Source organism: Girardinichthys multiradiatus, chromosome 2 (assembly GCF_021462225.1).
Source record: "Girardinichthys multiradiatus isolate DD_20200921_A chromosome 2, DD_fGirMul_XY1, whole genome shotgun sequence".
In the NCBI taxonomy this organism is placed as follows: domain Eukaryota; kingdom Metazoa; phylum Chordata; class Actinopteri; order Cyprinodontiformes; family Goodeidae; genus Girardinichthys; species Girardinichthys multiradiatus.
This window is the reverse complement of record NC_061795.1, coordinates 27993752-28012236: the sequence shown is the minus strand read 5'-3', so window position 1 is coordinate 28012236 and position 18485 is coordinate 27993752. Positions and strand designations below refer to the sequence as shown.

Below are 18485 nucleotides of genomic sequence, written 5' to 3'. Positions count from 1 at the left end.
GTAGCGCTTGATGGTTTTTTTTTGCGACTGCACTTGGGGACACTTTCAAAGTTTTCCCAGTTCTTCGGACTGACTGACCTTCATTTCTTAAAGTAATGATGGCCACTCGTATATAGTATATATACCAAGAGTCACCTCCACTGCGGACGATAAGTTCATCCGAGTCACCAGCCTCAGAAATGGCAGGTTAACAGCAGCTCAGATTAGAGAACAGGTCAATGCCACACAGAGTTCTAGCAGCAAACACATCTCTAGAACAACTGTTAAGAGGAGACTGTGTGAATCAGGCCTTCATGGTAAAATAGCTGCTAGGAAACCACTGCTGAGGACAGGCAACAAGCAGAAGAGACTTGTTTGGGCTAAAGAACACAAGGAATGGACATTAGACTAGTGGATATCTGTGCTTTGGTCTGATGAGTCCAAGTTTGAGATCTTTGGTTCCAACCACCGTGTCTTTAAGAGGTGAATGGATGGACTCTACATGCCTGGTTCCCACCGTGAAGCATGGAGGAGGAGGTGTGATGGTATGGGGTTGCTTTGCTGGTGACACTGTTGGGGATTTATTCAAAATTGAAGGCATACTGAACCAGCATGGCTACCACAGCATCTTGCAGCGGCTTGCTATTCCATCTGGTTTGCGTTTAGTTGGACCATCATTTATTTTTTAACAGGACAATGACCCCAAACACACCTCCAGGCTGTGTAAGGGCTATTTGACCAAGAAGGAGAGTGATGGGGCCTCCACAGTCACCAGACCTGAACCCAATCGAGATGGTTTGTGGTGAGCTGGACCGCAGAGTGAAGGCAAAAGCAGTAATCAAAGCAAAAGGTGGCTACTTTGGAAAACCTAGAATATAAGATATATTTTCAGTTGCTTCACACTTTTTTGTTCAGTATATAATTCCACATGTGTTAATTCATAGTTTTGATGCCTATATATCTATATATATATATATATCTATATATATATCTATGTCTGTCTGTCTGTCTGTAGAAAAGAAACCACATGTATGACCTGGTGAAGTGGAAGTGTGCCAATAAGCAAGTTGATGCAAACTCTCAGTCGCAACAGAGGAAGTTACTCATTCTGTCTCCAACTTCTGTAGGTCTGCATCGGGGTGAGGTTTTCAGGTTCCGGTGTTAAATTCCTCTAATTTCTATTTGAAAGTATTTGCAGAACACTACTCATTTCTTCGTCACATTTCTTCAAAAGTCTTTTAGAGGTGAAGGCTAAAATTAATTTATGCTGCCTAGCCTTGTTTCACATGAAATGTGAATATACAAATCTGCAGGAAATGTGTAAATATTTAGCAATAACAAAATATCAACAATCTCAACACATCAATTGTATATGAAAGAGAATCTCTCAATACTTCAGACAATCTGCACCATTCATACAGTCAAGGGCACATGACAGGCCTGCAGCAGAAGGATTAGGACGATCAGCTGAGCAAGACTCAATACCACATTGTTCTTCACAGTTTGCCGCTTGTTTTTTCCCCTCCAACTCTCCCTGCAGCTTATTAGAGGAGCCAGAGCCAAATCTCTCCCCACTTATGCCTGCCAGACTTCAATCATCTCCAGCCCACTTCCCAACATAAAACTGTTAAACGAGCCACAAAACCACAGTGCAAAAGATGTCAAAGCCTTCTGTTGTTTGTTTTTAGGATAGGTATGGTATCGAATGTAGATCCACTGTTCTCTAAAAACACCTCATGTTTGGGACAATTAAACACAAAGATGGACAATTAGGTAAATCAGATTTGGGTTTTAGATTACAGAGTACAGTGCTGTCTTTGTTCACAGGTGACATCTGCATCTGGGTGAGAAACAGCAGCTGTAGAACAGATCAGGAGGGGTGCGTGCCCCACACTGATAAACATCAAACACAGTTTAGAGACATGTACTCCATCAGAGGTGGATGTGACACTCTGGGCTGTAAATGATTGGCACAAAGGATTGTGGTTCTGGTTTCAAGATTGAATCTACAGGAATTAAAGTGTGATGGATGTTGTAACCTTGTAAAGTAGGGAATATTTTTGATGTGGAAGGAAAGGAAAAGACAACATGGTTATCCCAACTGATTGGAGAATGTCTTTGAACAGCAGTTTGCAAGTCTTCGCAAAAACTTAACTGGATTCAAGTTTTGACTTTGACTGGGCCATTCAAGCACATGACCATGCTTTGATCTAAACCGTAGCTTTGGGAGTATGTGCAGAGGCACAGCCTGCTGAAAGGTGAATCTCCACCCTAGTCTCAAGTCTTTTGCAGCCATCACACATTCAGCAGGTTCGCCCTGCATTTTGCTCTACCCCTTCCACCCACCCTATTTCATGGTTGGGAGAGTGTTCTGGGTGATGTGCAGTGTTAGTTTATCCCCCCCACATAGCATTTGCCTGTCGACCAATAGAAACTAATTTTGTTCTCATCTGCCCAGAGCACCTTCTTCCACATATTTGCTGTGTCCCCCTTTGTGGCTTGTGGCAAACTGCAAACAACACTTCTTACGGTTTTCTTTCATCTGTGGCTTTTTTTCCCACTGCTCCGTGAAAGGCCAGATTTCTAATAATTGTCGACAAACTCTCCCACCTGAGCTATGGATCTCTGTAGTTTCTCCAAAGTTATCTCTGGCTCCTTGACTGCATCTATGATTGTCTATCAGTTCAGGTTGATGGCCATGTCGTGGTAGATTTGTGGTTGTGCTAGTTTTGGATAATGGACTGACCAAATCTCTCTGAGATGTGCAGAGCTGTCAAATTCTTTCTTGACTTGTGTTCCTTGTTCTTCATAACGGTGTGTGATTTCTAGTAAAGCTCTGAGACCTTCCCAAAATTATTTACTCTGGGTTTCACAGAGAAACACTCTGGTAATGACAACTAATAAGCTGACTTGTAAAAGGAATTGGATGTATTGGATTTTATTTAGGTTGATAAGAGTGAAAAAAGCTAAGAAATATAGAAATAACACTATACACATTTAGATTTGTAAAAACAATATTTAATGCCATTTTCCTTCCACTTCACAAGTATCCCAAGAAAATACTTTAGAGTGTGTGGTTGAGAGGTAACAAAATGTGGAAAAAAACTTCAAGGGGTTTAAATTCACAAGGCAAAGTAGTGAACGATGGTTGCCAATATTGAAAAATAACTATGAAAATATACCCCTAAAAAGCTGATATTGTGTTATCTGAATGTTGCACAGGAAGCAGCTCAAGAAGTGCCCTGAAAATTGACATCCGCAGCATTTTCCCTTTCAGAGGGGATCAAGCAAAGCGGGCCCCCGTTTTCTGGCCTCCTCGCCTCTTAAACGGCTGTAATGGAGATTAAAAAGCTCAGAGATGTGCTCACCTGGCACTGGAGTCAACAGGGCCAGATTTGCCACAAAGGAAAAGCATGAAGGCGTCCTCGGTTGACTAAAACTGTGCAGTCATTGCACCTGATAGTGGTAAGCAAATACAGCCATGCTTGATGTGTTTGGGAAATCACCGATGCAAATTTGTGACTTTGCTTTTCTTATGCTTTTCTCTCCACATTAGTTTACTTGAACCAAATCACATATTTTCAAAAGACAAAAAATGCTTTCTACCCACTTTGTTTTTTAATAAGATGAAACAATTTCTCACCTATATAAAGTGAGGAGTCTTTCTTCTTTACGTGATCATCAATGTAGGAAACTCCAAGGGGCTGCACCGGTGTGGCCCCGATCCCCAGCAGGACCTGGGCCCCGATGAGCAGCAGGTACATCATGTTGGTGTTGGCCTTGTGGGCGCACAGAGCATCCTCCTGAATGTCGCCGGAGCTAGTGTTGGAACAAACATCCCGACCCACGTCAGTCCTCTGAATTATCTCCATCTCATACTGCTTTGTCAGGAACTCGGGGAGAGCTGAGAGGAGAGCTCCCAGGGCCATGACGATGCCCCCACAGCCGATCAGACGGGGCCTGTGTGCTTTGGCCCCGAAATAGCTTACAAACAGGATCAGCGCCAGATTGCCAATCTCGAAGCTGCTGGCTATCACTCCCACGTCAGCACTTTGCAGGTTGAACCGTCGCTCCAGGGTGGTCAGCACGCTCACCTGAAAACACAACGACAAATCTAAGGAAAGGGAATCAAATTTACTTCTACGAAGAGGTAAACAATGGACTAAATGAGTAGAAATAGGACCTGTACACAATTCTTTAACAAATGATCTCAGTTATTCAGATGTTCCATTCTGGGGCTCCTCCCTGCCAACAGACCTCTGGTTCTACCTTTTTACTTTTATCAGCAGCTTCTATCTTTTACTGGTTGTCTTCCAGACCACAGTTTAGAGCCAAGCAGGACCTTCTGGCAGTAACAAAAACACAGCAGTGGTTGTTCAAACCATTTTGTCTGCAACACTGTGCAAGTAAAGTCAGCTTAAGACCCGTTATTAAATGTTGAGCATTGGGGGAAATGCCACTTTTACTTCTTTGACATACAGAGGAGTTATATAAAGTAGCAAGTAGCAAATCATGACCTTGATTACAGTTGTTATGCTACCCTATGCATTAGATTGAACTTTTAATTTGAGGGTTTGTGTAAACTGAAAGCAGAGAGCTTACTCAGCATTTCTTTCCCACTTCTCATGCAGATACAGCTGTATCAGAACATACATTATATTCTGATGTCTTACCTACTGATACTTCACTCTCTATATGACACCTACATGTCTTCAGTCTTCTGTCACATTACACAGATATGGAAAGGTCAAAGAGTGAAAATAGTGCCTTTGTTATATTTAGTATAATTTATTTATTTGAAAATGTTCAGTGTTTTGTTGGTTGGTACAGCCTGATGAAAACAAATACCTACACCTATGTAGGTTGAACTGCCCAATCTAGAAGCAGCTCTTTGTTCGGCGCACAGGAGGGAGGGTGACTATCAGAAAAGGAATGACAGGAGGCCATGCTAAGGAGCACCAGCAGAGGATGATCTTCAGGACTCTCTGGAAGAGAACCAGCAGACAGAGGGGAGCAAAAGTAGAGGACCTGCAGCATAACAAAGGCAACAGGGGAAGCAGGAGCAGTGGTGCAAGGAGGTGTGTGAGTGCTGTAAGAGGTTGGAATGGCTTGGGGCAAACCGTCTCATCCTTGGACCATGATGAGCTGGACCCCTGGGGCTTTAAGACCTTTAATCTGGGTTTTAGTGAAAAGTATTTTTGATTGCATTTATATCAAGCCTAATTAGAAACAAATCATTACATCATTCTGCTGGAAAATTCACTACATCTAAAAAAAAAGTGAGGATTTTGTTTTCACGTGATAAATACCAACTTCTTCTCTGGAGAAAATGACACCATGGATTGAACTCTCACAATGGTAGTTTCTGTGTTCAGCTGAGTGGATAAAAGTTTGCAATCCCAGCCTTGTATTTGAACCTCTTGAATAGGCAACAGACAGCATCTAAAAATAACAGTTTTAAACTAAGACATCTGGAATGTGAAGGGTGTTTTTCTTGGTACTTAATGATACGGACTGAGAGTCTCAGGTAAACAAAGCAGATTTCTAACTGCGGGAGGAGGACTTCTGGCTCACTACTGATGACAGAGAAGATTAGCAGCCATGAATACTGCATTGAAGCTTTTTTCTTCATTTATGTGAGTTTAAAATGCATTTTCTTCCTTGCAGTCCAAGTGTCATAAGTGATGGGTGCAGGTCAGTCCTGCAGCTGCTCTTAGCATAGGTGCAGCAGGTCCCATCCTGTAGTTCACAGCAAAGGTAGAATTAGTGTTGGGAGTGCCCAAATTCCACTGAATTTATGGAATGGAAAACTTCAGCCCCTTGGGTGGCTATTCCTCACAAATGAAAATAGATTAAACAGGCAGGGCTGGCTCCTCCCAACATGTCTCCTCTCGCTTTTAGAAAGAAAAAAAAAAAATCCAGATCAGATTCTTTGCTCTTATGGAAGATCTGAGTAAGTTTGACTGTGCAGGGAAAACTCTTCTGAGAAGGATAGGTTCAACATGTTCATCTCTTCAGCTCTGACCTCAACAGGCAGCTTTCCAGGGGGAGTTAAGCCACTACAATTTATACAGGAAAGAGAGAGCAAATGGAAACCATTTGGTCAGCGGTCACAACCACATCTTGCCCAGATTACAGTGGAAATGTTTAATCTGCTCCACAGCAACAAGCAAACTTTATAAACACTGAGTGGTAACCTGTCTACACACAAGAGCAGTCAGTCTCATCCAAACACAAGACATCCTCACCTTTAGATACATTTTTAAGGATTAACTGCAAAGGGGCTTAATATTGCCGCACAAAGAAAAAAAAAAAGCCTCTTGCAGCTGACATCCCATGTTCGACATTATAGTTTAGCTCTAAGGCGGAAATGCTAAAATGATGCTATTTACAATGGTTGAGCAGCTGTGTTTAACTGGAGCCGAGCCTGTTAAGAATAATTTCCACTCTGGTTTATGAGGTGAAACTTACTCAGTATGTTCACGGTACTCCAACAGCAGAGAACAATCAGGTTAAAGATGAGTTATGGGCATGAAGTATTTTTCCTACTATTATGCTATACTTTCATTAGTGAGCACAAATTAAAAAAAACTAAACAATAATCCTGTGCATATGTTGCAAGAAAGAAAACACAAACCTTATTTCTGACTGAGCTCATAAACACAACCAATTGTCCATTTTATAAATTTTTTTATTTTGTGGCATTAGTGGATTGATAGGAAATTGGGTGGAGAGAGAGAGAGAGAGGGGGAAAGACTTGCAGCAAAAGTTGACGGGGCCGGGACTCAAACCCGCGATGCCTGCGCCAAGGAGTGTAGCTTCTGTACAGGTCCTTCTCAAAAAATTAGCATATTGTGATAAAGTTCAATATTTTCTATAATGTAATGATGAAAATTTAACATTCATATATTTTAGATTCATTGCACACTAACTGAAATATTTCAGGTCTTTTATTGTCTTAATACGGATGATTTTGGCATACAGCTCATGAAAACCCAAAATTCCTATCTCACAAAATTAGCATATTTCATCCGACCAATAAAAGAAAAGTGTTTTTAATACAAAAAACATCAACCTTCAAATAATCATGTACAGTTATGCACTCAATACTTGGTCGGGAATCCTTTTGCAGAAATGACTGCTTCAATGCGGCGTGGCATGGAGGCAATCAGCCTGTGGCACTGCTGAGGTCTTATGGAGGCCCAGGATGCTTCGATAGCGGCCTTTAGCTCATCCAGAGTGTTGGGTCTTGAGTCTCTCAACGTTCTCTTCACAATATCCCACAGATTCTCTATGGGGTTCAGGTCAGGAGAGTTGGCAGGCCAATTGAGCACAGTGATACCATGGTCAGTAAACCATTTACCAGTGGTTTTGGCACTGTGAGCAGGTGCCAGGTCGTGCTGAAAAATGAAATCTTCATCTCCATAAAGCTTTTCAGCAGATGGAAGCATGAAGTGCTCCAAAATCTCCTGATAGCTAGCTGCATTGACCCTGCCCTTGATAAAACACAGTGGACCAACACCAGCAGCTGACACGGCACCTCAGACCATCACTGACTGTGGGTACTTGACACTGGACTTCTGGCATTTTGGCATTTCCTTCTCCCCAGTCTTCCTCCAGACTCTGGCACCTTGATTTCCGAATGACATGCAGAATTTGCTTTCATCCGAAAAAAGTACTTTGGACCACTGAGCAACAGTCCAGTGCTGCTTCTCTGTAGCCCAGGTCTGGGGAATGCGGCACCTGTAGCCCATTTCCTGCACACGCCTGTGCACGGTGGCTCTGGATGTTTCTACTCCAGACTCAGTCCACTGCTTCCGCAGGTCCCCCAAGGTCTGGAATCGGCCCTTCTCCACAATCTTCCTCAGGGTCCGGTCACCTCTTCTCGTTGTGCAGCGTTTTCTGCCACACTTTTTCCTTCCCACAAACTTCCCACTGAGGTGCCTTGATACAGCACTCTGGGAACAGCCTATTCGTTCAGAAATTTCTTTCTGTGTCTTACCCTCTTGCTTGAGGGTGTCAATAGTGGCCTTCTGGACAGCAGTCAGGTCGGCAGTCTTACCCATGATTGGGGTTTTGAGTGATGAACCAGGCTGGGAGTTTTAAAGGCCTCAGGAATCTTTTGCAGGTGTTTAGAGTTAACTCGTTGATTCAGATGATTAGGTTCATAGCTCGTTTAGAGACCCTTTTAATGATATGCTAATTTTGTGAGATAGGAATTTTGGGTTTTCATGAGCTGTATGCCAAAATCATCCGTATTAAGACAATAAAAGACCTGAAATATTTCAGTTAGTGTGCAATGAATCTAAAATATATGAATGTTAAATTTTCATCATGACATTATGGAAAATAATGAACTTTATCACAATATGCTAATTTTTTTAGAAGGACTTGTATATGGGTTGCGCACTTTACCGCTGCGCCCCATCCATTTTGATTTTTAAACATTTATTGCATTGTCAAAGTTCCCTGATGTCAAAAACTCCATTAACAGCTGCACCTCTGCACAAAAAGGCCCAAGGCCAGCTGCAGTAATAAATTACCAAGGCATAACATTTTATGTCTCTATTATCTCGAACCAAACCATTTACTACTTTGGGAACAAATTAAAATATTAACCAACATGCCCAATACAAATGACTACACCCAAAAAAACACAGACACAGAGCAGTGGATAGCTGGAAATGATATATAAGTTTTTTTGGGGGCAGTGAATGGGTTCTCCATCTCCTTCCACCACTCAGCGGGCTGGAGGCAACCTCAGTGTGAAAGGTCGCTGCAGACCAAACAGCTGAGCTCCAGGTGTTAGTTCCACTTTCCAGCTCGAGCTTTCACATACAAGATTTAGCTGTCGTCACGGAGGTGTAGCTACGCCCAATGAATCATAGGTTCTGAGCAGCTACGTCTGGATATTAGTCACGGAAAGAATTTATCACTGCATCGTACTTCATGCACTGTGCTTGTATGTTTTGTATTAAACTGAGGTGTGACATACTCTAGGTAAAAGAACTCGACTGATAAAATGTTTGAGAGATTAGGATTTGTTTTCATTCAAACGTATTAGGCATAAACAATATAGGTGTAACGAGATCTTCATGATAAAAAAAAAAAAAATTGTTTATCAATAAAGCGAAGGCTGCCTTGAGAGGTGATGGGTAGTTACTGTTCTGATTTACAGTTTTTCAAACACGTAAACTGGATTTAAGTTCAAATAAAAATTTTATCTCGTCGTGGTTTCTTCAACCCAGTTTCATCCATTCTCATGAGCTGGATGTACATGGCTGTCTTATCATTCACCAAAATGAGGTGAGACATAAGACGGCCATGTTGGCGTGTGGGAAGAAAAGCAGTCATGTTGGCCATGTGGAGTGAGTCCAGTAAAAAGTGGATGAGGAATATAAAGAGTATTTACTGGTGTACTTTTATACAGTAAATTGTTTAGGGATTTAAACTTTTTCTAGATCACCTTATATACTTTAATTTAGTTCAAATAAGGGCAAATTTGTTCTTTTTACTAAAGGAGACCGACTTATAATTTAATGTTTACATGTCCAGATTGGGGAATTTAATGAGTTTTTGTGTTTAAAAATCTTTATGAATGAAGGTTGAAATTATGACCCAATCAGTCATTTGACCAAAACAATTTCTATTTGTTCTTGAATGTTTTATGTAATGTTTCAAGCTTCAATGAAGAGTATTGCTAACAATTATCAGCCTCTTGCTTATTCTATTATACTTAAACATGAAAAGGAGAACCAAGCAATATTTACCTTATCAGTAGAAATCTGGATTATTTCTTAGCTACATTTTTGTTCCTTTTCATAATTACAGAATGATAAAGTTGCTTGAAGTTAAACTGTTTAACTAAGCTGCTCTGTCTGCAGATTATTGAGCATTTTGTGTATCACATCTGAGTGAAGCTGGGTCTTCATAGTAAGTGAAAACCCAGTCTGTGAAATACGTTGCTCTAAAAGTAAGAAACCTTGTCATTTACTCTTTTAAATATGAATTGAACTCTCCTTGTATGAATAAATAAAATTAAAGTCAAGATATACAAATCCTCAATTCCAATTATACTTCAGTCGTATAAATGTCCACCTATAATTGCTTGATAAAATGCTGTCTTGTTACTGCTAACAATTTTAAGACGTACCCTAAATGAATGTATACATCAAAAGCTTTGTTTTGCTTCACTGTTGCAGTCGAGCTGATAAATCAGGGTACTTCGCATGTTGCCGATTGTCTTGTACAGTAAAGAGCTCAAAGAAAGGCAGGGGGGGGGGGGGGGGGGGGGGGGGCATGAATGTTGAGCTTTCCCTCTCTGCTGCCAGCAAACTTTCTTACTGTAAGCACAATGATCCAATCACAGATGCCATAGTTGAACACTTAAATCGACACCAGCTTTTTAGCCAGTCGTCATGCCAGGTACCCAATGTCCTGTACGTGGAAGAAAACTTCAGGGAAATTAGAAAGCCAACGTGTCTATCTAATGAGGTCACTGCAGACCTCACAGTCTGATTTGGTTTTACAGTCTATTCACTGTTTGAACAGGTGTTCAAAACTGATGTGCCATTAAAAAAAAAACGGCCGCCAGGTCTGCTTTATCTGAAAAGCAAAATACAAAAGAGGGTTCTCTCCTTTTTTTCTGCTATCAGAGTTTTACAGCGTGGCACCAGTGGATGCTAAGCAGGTCCACTTACAGAGAAGATAAGATGTTCCAGTCCAAATATGGCTGAGGCATTTACAGTTTTGGTTGTATTAATTGGGAGCAAGCAGAGGCCTAGCTGCCTTTCCTCAGAGAATAAACACTGCTAATGTTGAGCCTAAATGTTCACATGGCTGCCTAAGGCTGAGGCTCTTATGTGATACATTGATGAATAATGTGAAACATTTAGGGAGTTTTTCCTTTCACCCATCCCATATTAAGTTTCCACATGACATTTGTGTGTTTCTTTCTTTTGACATTTTTATTTTTATTCAAATGGGATCCGGAAGAGGCAGGAAATCACGATGTAATCAGCGTAATTGTGAAAATGAAAGCGTGAGCACAGCTTGAAGATTGGAAGAAAGAAGGAAAATTGGGAGGATTGGAAACTTGACCTTGAATGTTTGGTCAAATTAGCCAGTTGGTTTTTATCTGATTTTATTAGACTGTTATCATTTGTAAATTGTTTGGTAACTATATGGTTTGAGACAGGTTTAAGGTTTTTTTTTAAATCCAAATAACAAGAACCAGAAGCCAAACATCGGTCATTCAGCCGGGTTCTGGGTTCCGTCACTGCAGCTCTGCAGAAAACCCCAGAATGTGAGAGAAAACCTGCTGCAGCAGCCTTTCACTGTACTGTACAGTAACAGTGAGGACTCCTGGCTGCATTAAAGCTCCCATTGTGTCGTACTCACCAGGTAAGCTCCGACGGTGCCCTGAGCCAACATGAGGGCGCATTCTGAGATCAGGAAAATCTTGATGTTTGAGAAGCATGATGACTTTTTGCGGAGAGCCTCGCTTTCCAGTATGTCGCCGCCGCCGCCGCTCCTCTCCGGGTCCCGGTGCTTCTTTACCTGCATCCCCGCTGCGTAGGACTCCCCGAAACACTCGCCGGGAAGTAGGAAGAGGTGGAGGATGTTTCACCGGAGGACGCCGGTCAGGTTCAGTATTTAGTTTTTCTCTTCCTCCTCAACCCGTGAAGGCTACATCCGCAGGTTTCTACTTGGCGCCGCGTCTCATTGATTCAACAAATTGTAAGGCTTTCATCTGACAAGACAGGGAGCACCGATCCAAACTTCGCGGGGCTCTCCCGCTAAACATTGCTCCCTCGCCGACAACCCGCGGAAACATGTGAGCTTCCCGAAGGGCTCAGTGAAGGCACGATTGAACCGCCGGCATGAAATCCTCCGTCAGATCGCATGTTTGAGCCGCGGAGTTTTTGTCGGCTTTAGACGCCGCTGAAGGTCTCCTAACTCCGGGAGAGGAGGGTTGTCACGGACCTTCTGCCACAGCGGCTACTGCGTGTCTGCGCCCGCGCCTCTTAGCGCCGCTTTCCCCGTCCGGTTTGTCTGTGGCACCAACACTCCGCTAGAGGCGCTGTGCTGCATCTCAGCTTCACTTGGAAAAATCTTGAAGTCTCCAAAATCCTCTGGGGCACCGTGTGTGGTTTCTACTGCTGTTTAAAGAATGCTCTACAGTTGACATGAGGCTTGACAAACATGCATGGCTGCATTGACTGATTGTATTGGATGTACCAGGGGCGTTGTTAGACATTAAGCCACACTGGGGCTCAGGGTAGTGCCGAAAATAGAAGGAAAAACACTAACAATGAATGAATAACTAACTGGCTTTTCTGGTAAATGTATGGTCAGCATCACAGGCTTAAAGTCCTTCTTAGCTGGGACAGACTTAATAAAAGCCTAATTTCTTTTAATACCGGATTGGATGATTGCACAAGCAGTTTATGTTTCCAAAGAAAACCTATATGCCCATATCATGTAAGTATTTTGTGTAGATAAGCAATGTAATACTACTTAAAAAGAATAACATCTCTGGCCCAATCCTCCACCGCAAGCGTGCCAAGCAAGCAAATTTTACAGGGATAGTTTTCGTATTTTAAACTAAGGTTCAGTACTGTTTTTATCAGCAATAGTTGATAACTGTTGTAGAAAAGCCTGTCTGACATTGTCTTGTGGCAGACGGAGCAAAAAGTTCATCCAAACAGTTAGACTTTTTATAATCTTGTAAAGTAGGTCATAGGGCACTTTGTTTTTTAACAGGTGTAACATTTTGCCGAAATCTGATCAGAAATTTTAATGCGCAGAAGATGTGTATTAATTATTCACCTTTATTTGAGACAAAATTACTCCATATCAATAAAAAAAGAAAACACTAAGACAAACATGTAAACATCAATCTACAAGCAGAAGATATCACAAAATATACAGACACTTGTTCCAGTGTTTATAGAATATTCTCACAACAGTCAAGCCTTTTACTATTGAATTTCTTTGACTCGTTCAAACGGAACATAAATTTATACATGTAGTTCCTCAGTAAAGCAAAAAAAGTTGGGACATTATTTGTGACAAGCGTTTAACTTACAGATGTCCATCTTGAAAGTTTCTCAATGCATCCAGAAAAGCCAACTGCAGTTTCTTCATTATGGCTTTACTTTAATTACACCACAAGTGAATCATATAAAAAGAGCCACATACGGCTTGAAAAAGGACCTCTTTAACATCACCTGTGCACATTTAAAATGTACCTGCCAACATATTAGCTTGCATGTACATTGTGCAGCACTGTCGCTTCACATCATCATCATCATCACAAGGCATGTGACGTCTATGCACCTATGCATTTGGGCCAAAATAATAACTTACATATACAGGGGTTGGACAATGAAACTGAAACACCTGGTTTTAGACCACAATAATTTATTAGTATGGTGTAGGGCCTCCTTTTGCGGCCAATGCAGCATCAATTCGTCTTGGGAATGACATATACAAGTCCTGCACAGTGGTCAGAGGGATTTTAAGCCATTCTTCTTGCAGGATAGTGGCCAGGTCACTACGTGATACTGGTGGAGGAAAACGTTTCCTGACTCGCTCCTCCAAAACACCCCAAAGTGGCTCAATAATATTTAGATCTGGTGACTGTGCAGGCCATGAGAGATGTTCAACTTCACTTTCCTGTTCATCAAACCAATCTTTCACCAGTCTTGCTGTGTGTATTGGTGCATTGTCATCCTGATACACGGCACCGCCTTCAGGATACAATGTTTGAACCATTGGATGCACATGGTCCTTAAGAATGGTTCGGTAGTCCTTGGCAGTGACGCGCCCATCTAGCACAAGTATTGGGCCAAGGGAATGCCATGATATGGGCATGCAACAGTCTGGGTGGTACGCTTCTTTGGGGCTTCTCCACACCGTAACTCTCCCGAAAGTGGGGAAAACAGTAAAGGTGGACTCATCAGAGAACAATACATGTTTCACATTGTCCACAGCCCAAGATTTGCGCTCCTTGCACCATTGAAACCGACGTTTGGCATTGGCCTGAGTGACCAAAGGTTTGGCTATAGCAGCCCGGCCGTGTACATTGACCCTGTGGAGCTCCCGACAGACAGTTCTGGTGGAAACAGGAGAGTTGAGGTGCATATTTAATTCTGCCATGATTTGGGCAGCCGTGGTTTAATGTTTTTTGGATACAATCCGGGTTAGCACCCGAACATCCCTTTCAGACAGCTTCCTCTTGCGTCCACAGTTAATCCTGTTGGATGTGGTTCGTCCTTCTTGGTGGTATGCTGACAATACCCTGGATACCGTGGCTCTTGATACATCACAAAGATTTGCTGTCTTGGTCACAGATGCGCCAGCAAGACGTGAACCAACAATTTGTCCTCTTTTTAACTCTGGTATGTCACCCATAATGTTGTGTGCATTTCAATATTTTGAGCAAAACTGTGCTCTTACCCTGCTAATTGAACCTTCACACTCTGCTCTTACTGGTGCAATGTGCAATCAATGAAGACTGGCTACCAGGCTGGTCCAATTTAGCCATGAAACCTCCCACACTAAAATGACAGGTGTTTCAGTTTCATTGTCCAACCCCTGTACAGGTCCTTCTCAAAATATTAAAATATTGTGATAAAGTTCATTATTTTCCATAATGTCATGATGAAAATTTAACATTCATATATTTTAGATTCATTGCACACTAACTAAAATATTTCAGGTCTTTCATTGTCTTAATACAGATGATTTTGGCATACAGCTCATGAAAACCCAAAATTCCTATCTCACAAAAGTAGCATATCATTAAAAGGGTCTCTAAACGAGATATGAACCTAATCATCTGAATCAACGAGTTAACTCTAAACACCTGCAAAAGATTCCTGAGGCCTTTAAAACTCCCAGCCTGGTTCATCACTCAAAACCCCAATCATGGGTAAGACTGCCGACCTGACTGCTGTCCAGAAGGCCACTATTGACACCCTCAAGCAAGAGGGTAAGACACAGAAAGAAATTTCTGAACGAATAGGCAGTTCCCAGAGTGCTGTATCAAGACACCTCAGTGGGAAGTCTGTGGGAAGGAAAAAGTGTGGCAGAAAACGCTGCACAACCAGAAGAGGTGACCGGACCCTGAGGAAGATTGTGGAGAAGGGCCGATTCCAGACCTTGGGGGACCTGCGGAAGCAGTGGACTGAGTCTGGAGTAGAAACATCCAGAGCCACCGTGCACAGGCGTGTGCAGGAAATGGGCTACAGGTGCCGCATTCCCCAGACCTGGGCTACAGAGAAGCAGCACTGGACTGTTGCTCAGTGGTCCAAAGTACTTTTTTTGGATGAAAGCAAATTCTGCATGTCATTCGGAAATCAAGGTGCCAGAGTCTGGAGGAAGACTGGGGAGAAGGAAATGCCAAAATGCCAGAAGTCCACTGTCAAGTACCCACAGTCAGTGATGGTCTGGGGTGCCGTATCAGCTGCTGGTGTTGGTCCACTGTGTTTTATCAAGGGCAGGGTCAATGCAGCTAGCTATCAGGAGATTTTGGAGCACTTCATGCTTCCATCTGCTGAAAAGCTTTATGGAGATGAAGATTTCATTTTTCAGCACGACCTGGCACCTGCTCACAGTGCCAAAACCACTGGTAAATGGTTTACTGACCATGGTATCACTGTGCTCAATTGGCCTGCCAACTCTCCTGACCTGAACCCCATAGAGAATCTGTGGGATATTGTGAAGAGAACGTTGAGAGACTCAAGACCCAACACTCTGGATGAGCTAAAGGCCGCTATCGAAGCATCCTGGGCCTCCATAAGACCTCAGCAGTGCCACAGGCTGATTGCCTCCATGCCACGCCGCATTGAAGCAGTCATTTCTGCAAAAGGATTCCCGACCAAGTATTGAGTGCATAACTGTACATGATTATTTCAAGGTTGACGTTTTTTGTATTAAAAACACTTTTCTTTTATTGGTCGGATGAAATATGCTAATTTTGTGAAATAGGAATTTTGGGTTTTCATGAGCTGTATGCCACAATCATCCGTATTAAGACAATAAAAGACCTGAAATATTTCAGTTAGTGTGCAATGAATCTAAAATATATGAATGTTAAATTTTCATCATTACATTATGGAAAATAATGAACTTTATCACAATATGCTAATATTTTGAGAAGGACCTGTATATGTTAAATGGGTAGGTATGTTCATACTGGACGAGGGCCTTCATACCTGGGGGTACCAAATAATCTTACAATATATTTTATTACAGTGGCACAGTCTTAGATTGGAAATTTCAGAAAGATAGAACCTTTATTTGTGTAAAGTTATTACACTGAAACAAAATTAAAGATCTAAATGTTTACATTTTTGAGAAAAAGGGCTGATAAGAACAGATATTTCACACTTGAATACACCAGGGACTTTCTTGACACAATTTTAGACAGTATTTTTGAATAATTAATAACCCTTATAGACATGTGGAAGGAAACAAAAGTCCCTGGCACAAACAAGTGAAAACTTCCACAATTCGGACAGGAGGGATACACAACAGATAATTAAACCGAAAACCTTGTTGTTTAAGGGTTGCATTACTATCCCACTGTTTCTTATCCCTGAACCATTCACTGTTGTTGTAGATATGGGGAAACCTATTTTTGCACCTGTGTTTAACAGATGTTTTGAGGCAGACGTTATCTTGTTTGCTCATAATGTTTCTACCATTTATTATTGGATCATCATTTCAGGGTGTCTAGGATGAGGTAATGCAGTGGCTATTATGTAATGCAGCCACAAAATGTGATAATTATTGGCTCTAACTAACTGAATGAAAAACAAATGTATTATGGCTGCAAATATTTTATGAACAGTTTTGCAATCAGCAATAGATTCAGCAGACTAAGTCAAGGTCAAGGAAGGGTAATAGGTCAAGTGTGAAATAGGTTTAATAGGAAGAACCCTGACATAAAAATGTTTTATTTCACTACACAATAATACAGATATTTTTAGTTTTTTTGTGTTTCCTTTTTGATTAAATGGATTTTCTGTATTTCTGACTCAACTAAAGAATATTGTTTTAAATGTTTCCTTCAGTTGTACATATTGAAATGAAAGCTGCAGATGGGAAGCCAATTTTATCACACTTCCTATGAACACTGAGCTAGAGCAAACTGAAAACTGAAAATGACACTGAAAGATTTAAGGGTCAACTGTGAGTTATCTCAGTGTTCTCCTTCTCAGATTTTTTTGTTTTGTTTGGCAGTATTCCAAAGTAAAGCAAGTGTAAATTGTGAACTCTTCCTCACTTCAAACCAGCTACACTCCCCCCAAAAATAAATCCTCACAACATTTCTGTGTGTTGCTTCTTATGTTCTGCCTGCTGGGAGAACTGAACTATTGACAAACAGTTTGACAGTTTTAACGCTGGATATGTTAATCAAACAAACTGTGACAAAGTCTTCACTTCCAGCTGAGCAGTGATGTGAAAAATCACAAAAGTATGTAAATACTGAAAGATTAAATGAACAGTGTTATGAGAAATGTAAATCTAATGTGCTGCGGTAGGTTCTGAAACAAAGTCTAACATGTGAAAGACCCTGTGACCCAGCTGAAACAGTCACCTGGATGTGGCTTTCCGTGTGTGTGTGTGTGTGTGTGTGTTCTTGTACTTGTTGCTGAGTGAGAACCGTTTTTCGTATTTTTATCGCAAAGTGAGGACATTTTGACAAAGTGAGGACATTTTTCTGGTCCTCACTTTTTCAAATTCCGTTCTTGGGACAGGGGTTAGGTTTAGGACTAGGGTATGAATTGAGTTATTGTTAGGGTTAGGGTTAGGTATTAACTGGTTAGTGTTAGGGTCAGGGTTAGGCACTAAAAATCAAGGCAAATGAATGGAAGTTAATGGAAGTAACCGAAAAGTCCTCATAAAGATAGTAAAGCACGGATGTGTGTGTGTGTGTGTGTGTGTGTATGTGTGTGTGTCTGTGTGTGTGTGTGTGTGTGTACAAAGCCTGTATAATTAAAATTTAATGTTAAAACTTGGGTTGCTCTCACAACATTTGGAGGGTTTTTAAAAATTATTCGTAGGAAAATTCCATCAAAATAGTTGTCATTGTGTGGGAGAAAAGTATAAACATCTCAAAATCTCAAAATTTTGTGTCTTTTTACTCATACAATAGTTCATTTATTTTGAAAAACAGAATCTGTGGAACTTGACATCAATCAGTGATGTCATTGGTTAATCAACTGTCACTGTGAAGTTATATTGGTCAATTTAAACGCCCAAAATGCTGTTAAGAGTTCATCTACTATACACTGAGGTGCAGCCCTTACTTTGTTAAACTTTGACTCGATATTGGGAGACAGCATCATGCTGAAGGGGAAAATACAAAAAATATCTAGAAAGCTAAAACCAGACCATCACCAGACCCCAATTGGATCCGACGAGTAACATTTTCTTGTTTATTCATTATTTTGTGTTTGCTGCTCTATATCATGTAGCATTATATTTAGCCT

At 41.3% G+C, this 18485-nt stretch overlaps 1 protein-coding gene across 1 annotated transcript in view; it reads right to left on the bottom strand.

The window, feature by feature from the left end:
• Positions 1-12045, bottom strand: part of slco3a1a (solute carrier organic anion transporter family member 3A1a) — a 57866-nt gene extending 45821 nt beyond the window's left edge. Inside the window, exons 1-2 of the mRNA XM_047393131.1 lie at positions 11380-12045; positions 3623-4073 (exon numbers count right to left, since the gene is read on the bottom strand). Coding sequence (XP_047249087.1) covers positions 3623-4073; positions 11380-11544 — 616 coding nt within the window. The 5' untranslated portion in view covers positions 11545-12045. The remainder of the gene's footprint in view (positions 1-3622; positions 4074-11379) is intronic.
• Positions 12046-18485: the final 6440 nt, after the last annotated feature.